Here is a 15,860-nt window from a genome sequence, read left to right on the forward strand (position 1 = left end):
GAACAGACATTCCAACCCTTTTTTACATGACTTTATCTGAGGAATACCGACTAATTTTTACTCAATCAAGCATCGTCAACAAATTCCTCACCGTCTGACTTGCTGATATTCTTGTGCATCTTTCAAGTCTTCACTGAAGAAATAACAGTACGATTCAATTGATATTACGTTGTCAAGTGGGGTTAAAACTGATGCCCCTGAATACAGGAAGTCAACACATCACTAAAAGGTTTCAGCTAAGGACCACAGTCTAATCTATTGCACATCTGATGTTGAACAGCAGTCTAAAAACACACAAACACCAATTTGAAATATTTAAATCAACGTGTAGATAAAGTATAGGCAGGAATTTACGACAGCTAGATAAAGAATAATCTGAAAAGGATTGGCAAGCGTATCATGTGTACTGATATCAATATATCAGCCATGCAAGTCAATTAATAGGATACTTATTAACAGGATATTTAGTAATTCTGACATCTGCATTAGCCAATTAAAAGATGTATATATATATAAAGCCTAATGCAAGCAATATTAACTCAAATTCACAATAAGAATTTTTTGAAATATCAAAAATGAATCAGCTACTTCTACTTCTTAAACTACATCTATTAACCAGCCATGCCAATAATCTCCAAGCATTGAACATTGGCCAATTAATTGCCTTACAATATGGAATTTGCTAGTTCCTACTGCAAAACACTGTAATATCTGGGGTCTGAAAACCCAGGGGTCTGAGTGGGCTGTCCCAGGTGAAAAACAAGTACACTTCCATAATGCACTTAAAGTGCTCTATTTTCGCGCACTAATTTTGTACTTAGGGTTAGGGTTAGGGGTTAGGGTTAGGGTTAGGGTTGAACCCATCTTTCATACCACTTGTAGTACACTTGAGTGTACTAGTGTATGAAAGATGGGTTCAAGTGTACTACAAGTGGTAGCTAAATACATTATTTAAATACAAAGATAGTATGCTAAAAGTGCATTTTAGTTCATATTCATGGTGTCTCAAAATAGCACAGTTGAGTACACTTAGATGATCTTAAGTTTATCTTAAGGAGTACTAAAGGATAATTTTTAGTGTATTAAGTACAAAATTAGTGCACGAAAATAGAGCACTTTAAGTACATTATGGAAGTGTACTTGTTTTTCACCTGGGGTATCTTACTCAGTTTGATGTAACTTCAGCCCACGAAGATATATGTGACATAAATGAACATAACAGATTTGCACTGCTTTTTTAAGTTCAGTATATGTTATCTTCTCTGGTCATATTGAACTATCGTGCAATAGGTCAGGAACGGGCTTCAAACCAGTTCCCCAGAACGTACAGGGAGTAGGTCACTACCAGCTGTTTTAGGAACGTCCTCAACTATAGGATTATTCAAATAAAGTCAAACCTTCCTGTATTCTTTTCCCTCTGTAACACAAAATGTCATTTAGGAGCAAAGCACAGTGTTAAAATCAGAGAACAACTGAACTATACTGCCATACCTCAAAAACAATGTTCCAAAAAGGCTCAAGATTAATAAGAAGTAACCACTTTTACATGCACAACATTTTCTGATTAAGGTCTAGGTCTATATTTTAGATATCGCTTAGTTCTGAAAAAGGCGTTTATAATGTAATCTTCATAATCCAAATCAAGCGCATTCTTTTATTAAATATTTGACAGGCCATTTACTATTACAGTCATTTTAGACAGCAACTAATTAATTCAATATTTCAAAAAAAAAAATAGTGATATTACCCAAAAATACATTTCTGTGGATGTGAAGAAATTGTTGGATATTCTGAGTGACTCAAAATTCCGTTTAATTAACTGGAATTTTGGCGTAATCCAGTTAGGCATTCGTTCTAATTTTTACAGAAACAGAATATGATGAAACTCTGAATATTGTTGTGCATATAAACACTGTATCAGATCTGAGTCAAAGCGTCAGTGCTTTATTTGGGTGATGCCAGACTCATCTCAGTTTACACAAAACCCAGCAACGATTATGATTTAACTGGCTTTGGTTGTCATAAACCATTTACCAGGAATTAGTTTCAAAGATGTAAAGCATAAATACTGCTCTGAAACCTTGCCACATACTGCCTGACAGCTGCAAGACTGGGTTTCTGAGCACAGATATGAGAACACGTTTAAAGGCAATGTAACAAACTCCTGATCTAGGTGAAGGAATATGAAACAAAATATCACATGGAAACCAGTTTTAGTTATAAAGAATAACACCCATCTAGTTTCCCCTCAATAAATAGCTGTTTGCATAGCCACAAACCAGTTTCACATTAGGAAATGTAGCTGAAGGAAAAGAAAAAGACTGGTGCATACCACAGCATGCCTCCCTCTCTCTTCTCTTTCACTCCTTTATCTGCAGCAGCAGAAACCGGCTCAGAAATTCATCAAGATGAGGAATAACAATAACACTAGTCCAGCAGTAGTCCCATAAACATCTGTCCGATCGCAATACAATCTCTTCTTTCAGTGACTGACTGTATTCTGAAAGTTTTCAACAATCTGATGTGCTTCTCTTCACAAACGCAGCACAAAAGACAAAAAGCATCGAGGAAAAAACAGACTGGTTTCTTGTTGGAAAGGATCGGGGGCGTTGAAGGAGAGAGAGAGGGAAAAACAGCTTTGTATCGTTGTGTCTTCCCTTGGGTTCACCACGTTGTTTTTGAGCACTTATAATTTCCTTTGTTGTGTCCAAAACATCTCGAGTTGTCCATGTTATCACACATTTCAGCCGTCAGCACGCGCTCTGTGCGTAAAAGCGCAAGTCTCCAGCGGAAAAAAGGACTTCTCCCAGCATAAAGGCGAAATTCAGTGACGGAGCGCGTGTGAATGAGTGCGTTAATGTGTTTTTTCAGATTCCCAATAATGGCGGCCCTTCTCCCGTTCTCGGTCTCTCCTCCCTCCTCTGTAGTCTCGCGCATGGACACACACACGCACGCGCGCGCGCGCTCACACACTTATTATAACAGCACCATGTAACATGAGGCGGAATTAGGACCGGTGTTATAATTGTTGTTTTTTCTTATGAAAACAAATAAGATGCTAGTCAGTAACAAACATATTTTATATTTATATTTTGAATTATAAAATAAAAAATTAAATCAAATAATTCAAAAAGATAAAAATATTTTTGGACAAAAGTTTCTAATGAAGGATTTATTTATTTATTCATTAATTTGGTTTCTAACTGAAAGGTTGAATTGCGTTACCAGTTATTTAGTATTTTTCATTAAAATAAATATTTAATAATGTTATCACCATGGTAAGCATAATTTACTAAAACTAAACATTTTAAATTAAATAAAGCTGAAATAAAACAGAATGAAATATAAATATTAGATTAAAAACATTAAGAAAAATAATGAAAACTAATAAAATGACAAAAACATACCAAAGTTACTAAAAATGTAACTAAAATGAAAACAGAAAATGTAAAAAATAAAAGCTAATGAATGATTTTAATAATAAAACAACTATAATAAAATATAAGTATTACAGAAATAATACAAAACTATAATACTACACTATACTATAGTAGCAGCACTATATAAATAATACAAAAATAATGTTGGTTGTCACATGGTTGGACACATTACATTGTTTTACTGTTTAAAATTGGATAAAAAGTCTATAATATACATGCTATTTAATGGCAGAAATATTTATTGGGCAAAATTTTAAATATATATATATATATATATTGACCCCATAATACAATATAATATAATTTTCCATGACTCTCCCTATATAGATAGTTTTTTTCTGAATTCTTCGAATGTTGTGTAGCCTTGTTATAATTTTCCCTCAGCTTTAAACCCTATTGTCAAGGTGATAAAATATAGATTTGTCTCCACATACTGTTACTTTGTTTCTGTTCTAGCTCACCATCATATTGTGAGTTCAATCAGAGAGACTCACTTGGGGTAAAAGTTTAATAAAAAATGCTCATGCTTTCTGTTTTTTATCTATAAATAGGCCTACAAGACTATATTATTACAGAAACAAAAGCTAAATCCAGTGATTTGCAGTTAATCGGTATTTATCATGATACAGTAAAAAAATAAAAAAATCAGCTTTCCATAGTACTTTTGGGGAAGTGAAGAAACTTTGAAGGTCTCTGCTCCCACCTCTAGACTGCAGCTGAATATTTCTAAATCCCGAGGGCCACCACATTCTTCGCTCTCACAGTTGTGCAATCTCTTAACAATCAGAGCCCCAACCCCCTTCTGACTATGTGCAGAGACCCTGTCCAAGTTATCTGGACAATGTTCTGCAGTAGACAAACTTACTACCCTTAAAAAAGCTGAAGTACAGGACAGAGGTGTGGTGATGTAACACAGATCTGATTCTCCATTTTATGTGATGTATCCAGAAATACGGCAAGAAATGTGTAAAAGGATATGATGCATGTTTTCAGACTGAACTCACACTGCAGGGGCTGCTTATGAAGGTACATTTGGTGCAAAACAACTGAGTGTCCGTGACAGCAGAATTTGTAGTTGTAGAGAATAGCCACACACGTGTATCAGTAAATTTGAAGCCACAGACAAAAGTTGCAAACTAGTAGATTTCTTTCTCTCTCCCACAAACACAACACAATAGTTACACCTTCTCGAATCACTTGATTTTACATTATATTTACATTCATGCATTATGCTTTAATCCAAAGCAACTTGTGCTGCATTATGTACACATTTTATTGAGTTATATTGAGTTTTATTAAGTTACCCAAACAGTATTTTCAATTACTGCTTTTTATTATTATTATTTTCTAGTTGTGCTCTGGATCATATCATCTGCAATACATTCCAGTTGGAGGCTTTTTTTTGTGATTGGCATCATAACAGGGATAACATCAACTGGTAAGTTAGCCGATTTAAACTAGTTAAAGGTTTTTTGTTTGTTTTTAAATCGTTATCCATTCCCTGGGAATCAACCCCATTATATACGATGATATATAGTAACTAGTTAGTGCCCAACACTGATTATAGGACTACTAGAAGGCTACAGTATACACAAATATACTGTACAGTATAATGAAATGTACTAATTAATTTTATATATATATATATATATAGAGAGAGAGAGAGAGAGAGAGAGAGAGAGAGAGACAGAGAGAGAGAAAATATATTGATTCATTGATTTTGTTTGAGTCATTTAAAAATAAATAAACGTATAAATGTATTATAAATACATGTATTAAAAGACTACAGCATTAAAACAAACACACAATAATATTTAAAAAAAATGACATATGACATCTTTCAAATAGTCAAATGTGGTACAATAATTATATATTTATTTTTAAAGCTATTTATGTATCCCTGTTTCTGTAAAGGTTGAATCCCCGAAATGCTTATAAAACCTGTCATCAATATTAATTTTACGCTTTGCAGGTCTTCCGTAAATTATGAAGTTTTTTACGATACATATATATATTAATTTAGAAACTAACCCAAAGCAAAAGTCATATCAAACATCTAAATCGTTTAATTTTACCTTTAAGTCATGTGCTATCCTTAACAGTTCAACCCCGGTGTAAGATTGTAATTGTAGTACGGAAGGGTACATTCTCCTGATAGACTTGTATGTTATCAGCTGGCTTAGAAAACTACATTACCCATCATTCCTAGCACCAACGGCCTCTGCTGCTCGTATCCTGTCCGGTGAAGATAGCGGGCGTCTACATAACACAGTCTGAGGCTGCTGTATTTCGTAATTAAATCAATTAAACATTGATTGAAATAACTCAGACCACCGTGAACGATAAATACCGAGCACAATGGTAAGTGCAGATGCCTATTTTTGCTTGTTACAATCACTTATTTTGAGTAGTTCGAGTGTCTGTTCTTCTCAGCTAACAGGCTAACGTTAGTGTGATATATGTCGATTATAGCAACACGACCAAGGTCTTAAATCAAACTATATAGACATGTAGTATTGACTTTAATATCCAGAAAAAAATAATCTGTCTTTCATTATTCTATTTCGGGTCAAAAATTATAAATATCGCTGAATGAATGAAGCTAAATGCTCAAGGCTAGTTGATGCAAGGTTTGTATAATTTCTCTGTTATGTATCAATTATGTCTGTTCATATAAATAATACATTTATAATGGCAGCTCATGCATCTCGAGCTATTAAAATATTTCAGTGCCTTGTCATTATTCATACATAAAAGTATGTGACATGTCCTGTGTGAATGATATGGGATGATTTGAGAATTAGGTCTAAACTTTTCTCCTGTTGTTCTTGTCCAGATCCGCTTTATCCTCATCCAGAATCGGGCAGGGAAGACCAGGCTGGCCAAGTGGTACATGCAGTTTGATGATGATGAGAAGCAGAAGCTGATTGAGGAGGTTCATGCCGTGGTGACAGTCCGCGATGCCAAACACACCAACTTTGTAGAGGTACAACACTTTTAACATTTTGTTTTAATTTTTAAAATGAGTATAATCCTTATAATAAAAACATCATTACACGTGTAAATTGTTGTTTTAAAGGTCTTATCCAGGAAATGTACAAATCAGTTTGTTTAAGGTACAAGTCAAGGTGTCTTGCATGTTTAACATCTGTTTTCTTCTGCAGTTCAGAAACTTCAAGATCATTTACCGGCGGTACGCTGGCCTGTACTTCTGCATCTGTGTGGATGTGACAGACAATAACCTGGCTTATCTGGAAGCTATTCACAACTTTGTTGAGGTAAATGAAGAGCTAGCTTTTAACGAATAGTTCACCCAAAAATGAAAATTTGCTGAATATGGGCCGTCAAAGATAGACGAGTTTGCATATTTGAATAAATTTAGCATTGCATCACTTGCTCATCGATGGATCCTCTGCAGCGAATGGGTGCCGTCAAAATGAGTCCAAACAGCTGATTAAAAATTTCACAGTAATCCACACAATTAATGTGTATGTATTAAGTGTGTTTGTAATTAAACGCATCCATCATTAACACATTTTTAACTTAAAGAGTTTCAATCCATAATATTGCTTTCTCTAGTGAAAAAGTTGTCTCATCTGAATCAGGATAAAACATGCACGGATGAAGCACTGTTTATGCCATAACATCACAATAATGGATTTTTCTTGATTCACAAGATGTTAACTGATGGACTGGAGTCGTGTGGATTATTGTGATGTTTTTATCAGCTGTTTAAACTCATTCTGACGGCACCTATTCACTGCAGAGGATCCACTGATGAGCAAGTGATGGAATGCTACATTTCTCTAAAACCGTTCTGATGAACAAACTACCTCAATTACATCTTGGATTGAATTAAATTTTTTTGGTTAAGTCATCCTTGTAGCTCTTTTTAAACACACACACACTCTCATACGGTATCTCACAGAAGTGAGTACACATTTTTGTAAATATGTTATTATATCTTTTCATGTGACAACACTGAAGAAAGGACACTTTGTTTCAATGTAATGTAGTGAGTGTACAGCTTGTATAACAGTGTAAATGTGCTGTCCCCTCAAAATAACTCAACACACAGCCATTAATTTCTAAACTGCTGGCCACAAAAGTAAGTACACCCCTAAGTGAAAATGTCCAAATTGGGCCCAATTAGCCATTTTCACTCCCTGGTGTCATGTGACTCGTTAGTGTTATAAGGTCTCAGGTGTGAATGGGGAGCAGGTGTGTTAAATTTGGTGTTATTGTGCTCACACTCTCATACTGGTCACTGGAAGTTCAACATGGCACCTCATGGCAAAGAACTGTCTGAGGATCTGAAAAAAATAATTGTTGCTCTACATAAAGATGGCGTGGGCTATAAGAAGATTGCCAAGACCCTGAAACTGAGCTGCAGCACAGTGGCCAACACCATACAGCGGTTTAACAGGACAGGTTCCACTCAGAACAGGCCTCGCCATGGTCAACCAAAGAAGTTGAGTGCACGTGCTCAGCGTCATATCCAGAGGTTGAGTTTGGGAAATAGACGTATAAGTGCTGCCAGTATTGCTGCAGAGGTTGAAGGGGTGGGGGGGTCAGCCTGTCAGTGCTCAGAGCATACGCTGCACACTGCATCAAATTGGTCTGCATGGCTGTCGTCCCAGAAGGAAGCCTCTTTAAAGATGATGCACAAGAAAGCCCGCAAACTGTTTGCTGAAGACAAGCAGACTAAGGTTCCAGTAATCCATGTCCTGTGGTCTGATGAGACCAAGATAAACTTATTTGGTTCAGATGGTGTCAAGCGTGTGTGGCAGCAACCAGGTGAGGAGTACAAAGACAAGTGTGTCTTGCCTACAGTCAAGCATGGTGGTGGGAGTGTCATGGTCTGGGGCTGCATGAGTGCTGCCGGCACTGAGGAGCTACAGTTCATTGAGGGAACCATGAATGCCATCACGCACTGTGAGAACCTGAAGCAGAGAATGGGCCGCAGGGCAGTATTCCAACATTATAACGACCCCAAACACACCTCCAAGACGACCACTGCCTTGCTAAAGAAGCTGAGGGTAAAGGTGATGGACTGGCCAAGCATGTCTCCAGACCTAAACCCTATTGAGCATCTGTGGGGCATCCTCAAACGGAAGGTGGAGGAGCGCAAGGTCTCTAGCATCCACCAGCTCCGTGATGTCATCATGGAGGAGTGGAAGAGGACTCCAGTGGCAACCTGTGAAGCTCTGGTGAACTCCATGCCCAAGAGGGTTACGGCAGTGCTGGAAAATAATGGTGGCCACACAAAATATTGACACTTTGGGCCTGATTTGGACATTTTGACTTAGGGGTGTACTCACTTTTGTGGCCAGCGGTTTAGACATTAATGGCTGTGTGTTGAGTTATTTTGAGGGGGACAGCACATTTACACTGTTATACAAGCTGTACACTCACTACATTACATTGAAACAAAGTGTCATTTCTTCAGTGTTGTCACATGAAAACATATAATAACATATTTACAAAAATGTGAGGGGTGTACTCACTTCTGTGAGATATTGTGTATGTGTGTTTATAATGTAATATATTCAGCTCCCACCAAACAACATCATTATCTAATGTGTTCTGCATTCAATTGAGTAGCTAAATGGTGTAATCAGCAAGTTTCCTGAGTACTAAATTGATTACGCTGCACAGAATCCATAATTAAAAACCTCTCTTATATGTACTTTTTTTATTAAGTGCTAAATCAAAATGAGATATGCAGACTCTAATTTTAATGAAGGTCTTTAATGTTCAGCATAATAAATGTGCTTTGCATTGGTTTTTAAAAGGGATTGCCTGCTTGTTCTTCCTCAAATTACACAAATATCAGCATAACCACACTTTTAGTCATTACAAGAAACGTGTAAGATTGGGATAGGGGCGATATATCTTGATATTTATGTATTTGCTCTGAAGTGGCTTAAAGGGTAATTCACCCCCCAAACCTTAAATAAGAATCATCATTATTTTGACCAAACGGACTGTTATCAAGCAGATTCAAAATGTTTAACGCAAGCAGTAAAGTTTGTTAATTGAGCGCAAGCAAGCATGTTTTCCACGCTTTTATTTCTATTAAATGGAAATAAGGGAGAATCATTTTATGTGTTCCAGTACATCATAAACACAGCAATATTTCTATGCATATTATCTCAAAGATTTTAAAGCATTTAAACTGCTACACAGGGAACGTGATGAGTGATGACACAGATCATTGAATCATTTAAATTAATCCGATTTTCAAGCTTGATAGTTTTTGCAATTGATATTTAAATCAGAAATATATGACATAAGTAGGCATAAAACTGAACCACTGCCACAGGCTTTAGGGAACTAAATGACTAAATTAAGAACCGCATTGAAATCACTGGCATTATGTGATTTTATACTGTGAACAAAATGAATCTGAATATATTGTTCTTAATGAATTTGTGTAATGCTCAATCCTACCCTGAACGATTCCAATCTAAATACCTTGTAATGTAACATGGATAATTAGACCGCTTCAGCGAGACCTCTCAGCAGGTAAATAAAGGAGCGAAGGAACAGCACTTCTATTGGTGTCATTTTCCACGTCTGAGAGACTAATGGAATGTGGCCGTGAGGGAAACCAGCAGCCAGGAGTTCAAGAACACTGTGACATGGATTCTAGGACTTCCTCTGACCCTTACTGTAAACAACTCCCCCATCATATCCCACATCACTTGAGCCTAAAGCAACCCTCTATGCTGAATAACACTGGATTAAAAACAAACAAATGCTTGGGTCACCAACCTAAAATGGTCAACAGCTACCCATCACTGATTTTGCTACTACTTTTTGAGGTGAAAGATAGACTGCTGTGGTTAAGTGAAGCCTGAGAAGGTGTTGAATTGATTGGAACTGGTCTGTATTTTTCTTTTGTTTTTCACAGGTTTTGAACGAGTATTTCCACAATGTGTGCGAATTGGATCTGGTCTTCAATTTCTACAAGGTAAGTGTAGAATTAAACACTATGAAAAAATTGTGTGTGCATGTGTGTGTGTGTGTATATGTGTGTGTGTGTGTGTGTGTGTATCAGCATCATTATTCCAGTCTTCAGTGTCATATGATCCTTCAGAAATCATTCTAATATCCTGTTTTTCCTCACCAAGAAACATTTACTTAGAATATAAATCTTTTCTAACATTATACATTTCTTTATTGGCACATTTTATCAATTTAATGTGTTCTTGATAAAAGTAATTTCTTCCAAAAACAAACATTGTACTGACGTGATTCAACATGACTTGCCTTAACCAATCAGAGGCGTTATTGTTGAGGTAAATGCTTGGTTGCATCTATCCATGCAGTGTTTCAGTTAGAGGAACACTTAGAAGAGCTGAAAAAGGGCCCAAGCAGTAAAAACTAGGGAGAGAGATATAATTAGCTCTGTTTCAGCAGCAATGGAGCTCCATGACAACAGGTATTTTATGCATAATTACCACAGTCATACAATTAAGAACATCCACATCCATTCAGCACGAGAGAGAGAGAGGCTGCCGCTGAAGGAAAACCATAAGTAATTATAGAAAAAAGTGAATTGCATTTGATTTCTGCTCCGCTAATTACCTGATGTGTTTTTTGATTCCGCCTACTGCGTGAACAGTTCGGCCCACACCAAAGCCACGCTGATGAGATTTGGGTTTTGTTAACCCTGTAAAACATGCTTTATGAAATATTAGTCAGAAATATCCAACAATTTATTGAACCTTTAGACAAAATATGTACAAATTTCATATTTGATACCATCAGGCTTTTATGTTTTCAAATAAAATATGGACAAAAGCACACAATTTTTATTCTGAGCAGAAAAATTCAATTCTGTGCAGTTGCTGATATTAATATCGTCCAAAAATATGAAATTCTGATCGCTTGTAATTTAAATGTGTATAATAGTATAACAGACTATTTAAATAGTTATAGTATAAAACTGGTATTTAGTTATAGCAAGATGTTTATGATCAAAGCTCTGTAGTTTTTATTGTGGGGGCGAAACAAAATAATAAGAGAGATGAACAAATAAACATGCCTTAAACGTCTGACATCATATATTCAATACATTTTAACATGTTTTTTCTAAAAAAAAAATAATCACGTGAACCTAAAGTTGATTCAGTCCAGTATGAGGTTATTATTAACAATATTTCAATATCGTTAATGATTTCACAGCAAAAAGCCGTGTGAGCTAAAAGTACTAAAAGTGTTTACACTTGCTAAAAACTATCAATCAGATGACAGTAGATTGTATAAAACCGAGTTTTCAGGAAGTTTTGATCATATTGATAATTTAGAGGTTTTGTATATCAAATATAAGGCACGCTTTTGAATGAACTGTTCTAAAACTAACTGTGAACTGTTAGAAACGCCGGATGCTGTCGTGTTTCAGGTGTACACCGTGGTGGACGAGATGTTTCTGGCAGGAGAGATCAGAGAGACCAGCCAGACGAAGGTGCTCAAGCAGCTCCTCATGCTGCAGTCTTTGGAGTAACCAGCCTGTCAATCAACCAATCACCATGGCTACAGGCTCCGCCCACCCCATGCTGCAGCCAAGCCATATTATTCGTTGCGTATGGATGTCGTCTTGCTGAAATACATCCACGAACATTTCACCTTTTCTTTAAATTCCACGTCCACGATGAAGGATGTTGCCATTCTGTTTAAATGTGTAAGTCTATGAAACCTCCCTGGTGGTTGACCTAATTATTCTTTGGCATAGCCACAATTGAATACTTCAGCAATTTTATAGCACAGTAGACTTCAGTGTCTCCAAGCCCATTCGTTAACACTAACACAGAGAATAGCGTCACGCCGGCCAAAATCTGCCATGGCACGGAAGCATCGGTGCTGTAAACTCAAAACCCATGAGCTGCACTACTATATATAAAACTTGATTTTATCAAATAAATCTTTCCCAAATATATCCAGCTTAGTTAATGAAATATTCAAATCAAATGTTAAGAGTCTTTGAAGTTTGTTTTGTATTGTGTACATATACCTACATTATATATGCATCTATTTTAAATGTAAATGTTATGAACTAACCAGTCATTCCAGGCATCTAAACACTCTGTTTCTGCTCGTTGTGATTGCATTGAAGTCTGTTGGTTTTATGGAGAACTCGAGCCAGCGATTAGCGAGCGCTTTAGAGAACAAGGCTGAGTGGAACTCGGGGAAAATGACAAAAGATGGTCTACTTTTAACTTCCCCTTTTGTGGCGCCGGTTCCCTCGCGCCAAGAGCTCTATGGCAACTGCTCAGCCTTGAAACGTTCCATTACAGATCGATTCATGAGTTTTTGTTTGTGTATGTTTTATATTGTCTTTCTTTTTGTCCCTTCTGCCTTAGATTATTCTAGATCTGCCTATTTGTCCGTGTGAGATTGCAGAGTTGATGTAAGTGGTGTTACTCTCACGTGTGTTGCTGTCAGTGTATATTTCCATGCAGGTGAAATAAAGAAATTTAAAACTACAAGTGTGTGTATTTCATGCAATGATATTGCGTTGAGTGCTGATCAGTGAATGTGTTCTGAGAGTCTATGGTTTTTTACATGTACTATACCGCCATCTACCGGAGACTGACGACTATGCAAATATTTGACTAGGTCACTAGTTAATGATGGATTTTGGTCTCTTGTCGAGGAGCGAATGTACAGGTGCATCTCAAAAAATTAGAATATCGTGAAAAAGTTCATGTTTTCTTGTAACTTATTTTCAAGAAGATTCATTACATGTGAAGTAAAACACTTCAAAGTTTTTTTTGTTTTAATTTTGATGATTAGAGCTTACAGCTCATGAAAGTCAAAAATCAGTATCTCAAAAATATGTTACAAGAAAAAATTAATGTTTTCACAATATTCAAATTTTTTGAGACGCACCTATAAAACTGATTTTCAATTCATACATGAGTATGTGAAAGTAATTTAATAAAATATAAGTGATCAAAGTTAAGGCGCATACAAACGAGTGATTAGTAGAGGGATATTTCTTACGTTAAGCATGAGGCGCCCCGTGTTCAAATCTGTGTATTTTGGAGTAAAAAAAGAAATTGGGAAAAGGTTTACTGATTTGTTTTTGTTTAACTTTACGTATAGGCCTGTTATTCGCCACCTTCAACCTTGACATACAATCCATCCTTCAGACACCTGCAGGTGAGGAGACTGTGAAGTGTACAGCGCGGACATGTATAGAAAATGGTTTGAAGTGAGATGGCCAGTGGAGAGGATAGGCACAATCCCCAAAAAATAAAAGAAAAAAAGAAAACTTATAATGTAAATCTATATAAATTTGGGTTTTATATAATTTTACAGCAATTTTAAAATATAAGTCGTGAAAATTAATTTTTCTAATAACCTCAGCCTCATATACCAAGAGTGGAACTTTAATTTTGAATATTGAGGAAAAAGTTATCAATTTAATAATTTAAACATAAAAAATGGATACATTTAAAACGGTTTAATTCATGTTTTAATAAATATAGCAATAAAATAGTAAATTAAAAATAATTTTATGCATTTTAATTGGTTCATCTTTGCACGTGGTTTGTGAGATTAATTTGTCATTGGCATTTTTATCAATGTGTAAACTGAAGATGAAATGTTTTAACATTAATTTGACGCTGTACAGGTCTTGATTTACACAAAATCATGTGACCACATTTACTGCAAAATAAATAATGAAATAAAATATTTTGTGTCAAATATAGCATATATAGGAATATAGCAATTAGTAATTTTACATTTTGGTGGCTAATTTGCATGAAATCTTGTATGAAAGTGTTTTGATATAATCTGTTTAAGGCCTATGCAGTTAGGTTTAGGACCTTCACGCTTGCTTTTTTTCCCCCATACAGAAATCATATTTCCATAAAAATCCTATGAAATTGCCACCTCTTAAAATAGTTACATATTCCAGGTTGGGAGTATTTATATTTCTTGTTAATGCCAGGTTTTATGCATCCGTCACCATAGAAATAGAGATAATTGGATACTAACTTGAATAAGCAGCATTTGTTAAAGAAAAAAAAAGTGAAAGGGCAACTTGCTCACTGTCACACACTCCCACACAAAACAAAGACCACAGAAAGACAACACATTCACATTACATAAAAAACAAGCAAACCTTTATTATAACCTTAATCTTTCAAATGAACAAGCACCCCTCCCCCCAAACACTCCGATAAACAAATTCAATCTTATTTACAGCATAGATGATTCAGATATACAATATTTATGAATGAACAAATCACACTGGTTACTAAGCAACAACTGGTTTTATGCAGTTCTTTGAACTACTCTTCAAATGCACCCCATATTGATATTTGGTCATGAAATGCTACCAAACTACATAAGCCAATGAATTTCTTCTGGCTCAAGTAGCGGTGCTATACTAAAGGTGCGGTCACATTAGCCAAATTTCGTGGACAAAGAATATCCATTGTCTACGGTCAATGGTGCTCACATATAGAGTCACTATAAGACCACACAGCTTGAAGCAGTTGAGAAATCCATCACCGTCATATGAAATTCCCGATAGAGTGGATTCCTATTCAAATGAATGGATTTCGAGCGCACAGAGAAAAACGAAAAAAAAAAAAAAAAAGCTGAAAAGTACATTTATTTCAGTAAATAAACTGCAAATTAAATTTAGCTGAGCAGCGATAATTGCGATCGCCCTTACCACATTTCAATGGGACCATTAAGCATCGTTGTGTAAATTTAAGGGTTTAACAAGTTCCAAACCCACTGATATTGGCACCATAAGGAATATTCCAGGTTAAATATATTGGGCAGCGTCAGTGACATGCTGTCAATTAATCATGCAGAAAAAACACTGCTTACCCCACTGTGTAGGCGTGATCACATTCAGAAAATGGACCATTTTTGGTCTGCAAAATTTTACCGCAATTTTGCGTAAATTGGCAAAAACTTTTTATGTATAGTGTAGCAACGTATAAAAGCACAGCTCACCGTTTTCTGTTGGTCAGCATGGCGAATTCACATGACCAACTTGAACAGGAGCAAAATCTGCTTGGGGAACTTTTTCGCACTTGCGTGAAACTCTCGATCGCACAGATTAATAGTTGAAATTCTCAGAATTTGCCAGTGAAATTTTGCAACGCAACAATAAATGTGACCGTACCTTAAGAATTGAATTGAAATGCTTTCCAGAAAATGAATGCAGTCACACTACAATTTTCATTCCGTTGACTTCCACTGATTGAGTGCAGTCACATTAGCGAAATTTTGGTGAAAAGTCTATTGTCAATAATGGAGCAATGTATAAAGCATAGCTCAAAAAGTAACAACTTTTAAATCTTAAAATTAAGCTTTCGGTTTGTCAACGTGGCGAGTCTGCGTAACCAATCTGAACCTGCTGCAAAATCTGCGTGGGGGAAATCT

The 15,860-nt window shown here is 36.0% G+C and overlaps 2 protein-coding genes across 3 annotated transcripts in view; one reads left to right on the forward strand and one right to left on the reverse strand.

Moving 5' to 3' along the window:
- Positions 1-5,552, reverse strand: part of arhgap35a (Rho GTPase activating protein 35a) — an 88,956-nt gene extending 83,404 nt beyond the window's left edge. Inside the window, exon 1 of one of the 2 annotated variants that reach the window (XM_079392354.1) lies at positions 5,516-5,552. The gene's annotated coding sequence lies outside the window, so the exon portion shown is untranslated. Of the gene's footprint in view, positions 1-2,332; positions 2,944-5,515 lie in introns of those variants that run through there. The other variant, XM_079392353.1, reaches the window with a different exon arrangement.
- Positions 5,553-5,638: 86 nt separating this feature from the next.
- Positions 5,639-12,932, forward strand: ap2s1 (adaptor related protein complex 2 subunit sigma 1). Its single transcript, XM_079392381.1, has 5 exons — positions 5,639-5,801; positions 6,277-6,426; positions 6,605-6,718; positions 10,357-10,416; positions 11,851-12,932. Exons 1-5 carry the CDS (start codon positions 5,799-5,801, stop codon positions 11,950-11,952), a joined length of 429 nt encoding a protein of 142 aa, XP_079248507.1. The 5' UTR covers positions 5,639-5,798; the 3' UTR covers positions 11,953-12,932.
- The last annotated feature ends 2,928 nt before the right edge of the window (positions 12,933-15,860 follow it).

Source organism: Barbus barbus (assembly GCF_936440315.1).
Source record: "Barbus barbus genome assembly, chromosome: 34".
NCBI classification, from domain to species: domain Eukaryota; kingdom Metazoa; phylum Chordata; class Actinopteri; order Cypriniformes; family Cyprinidae; genus Barbus; species Barbus barbus.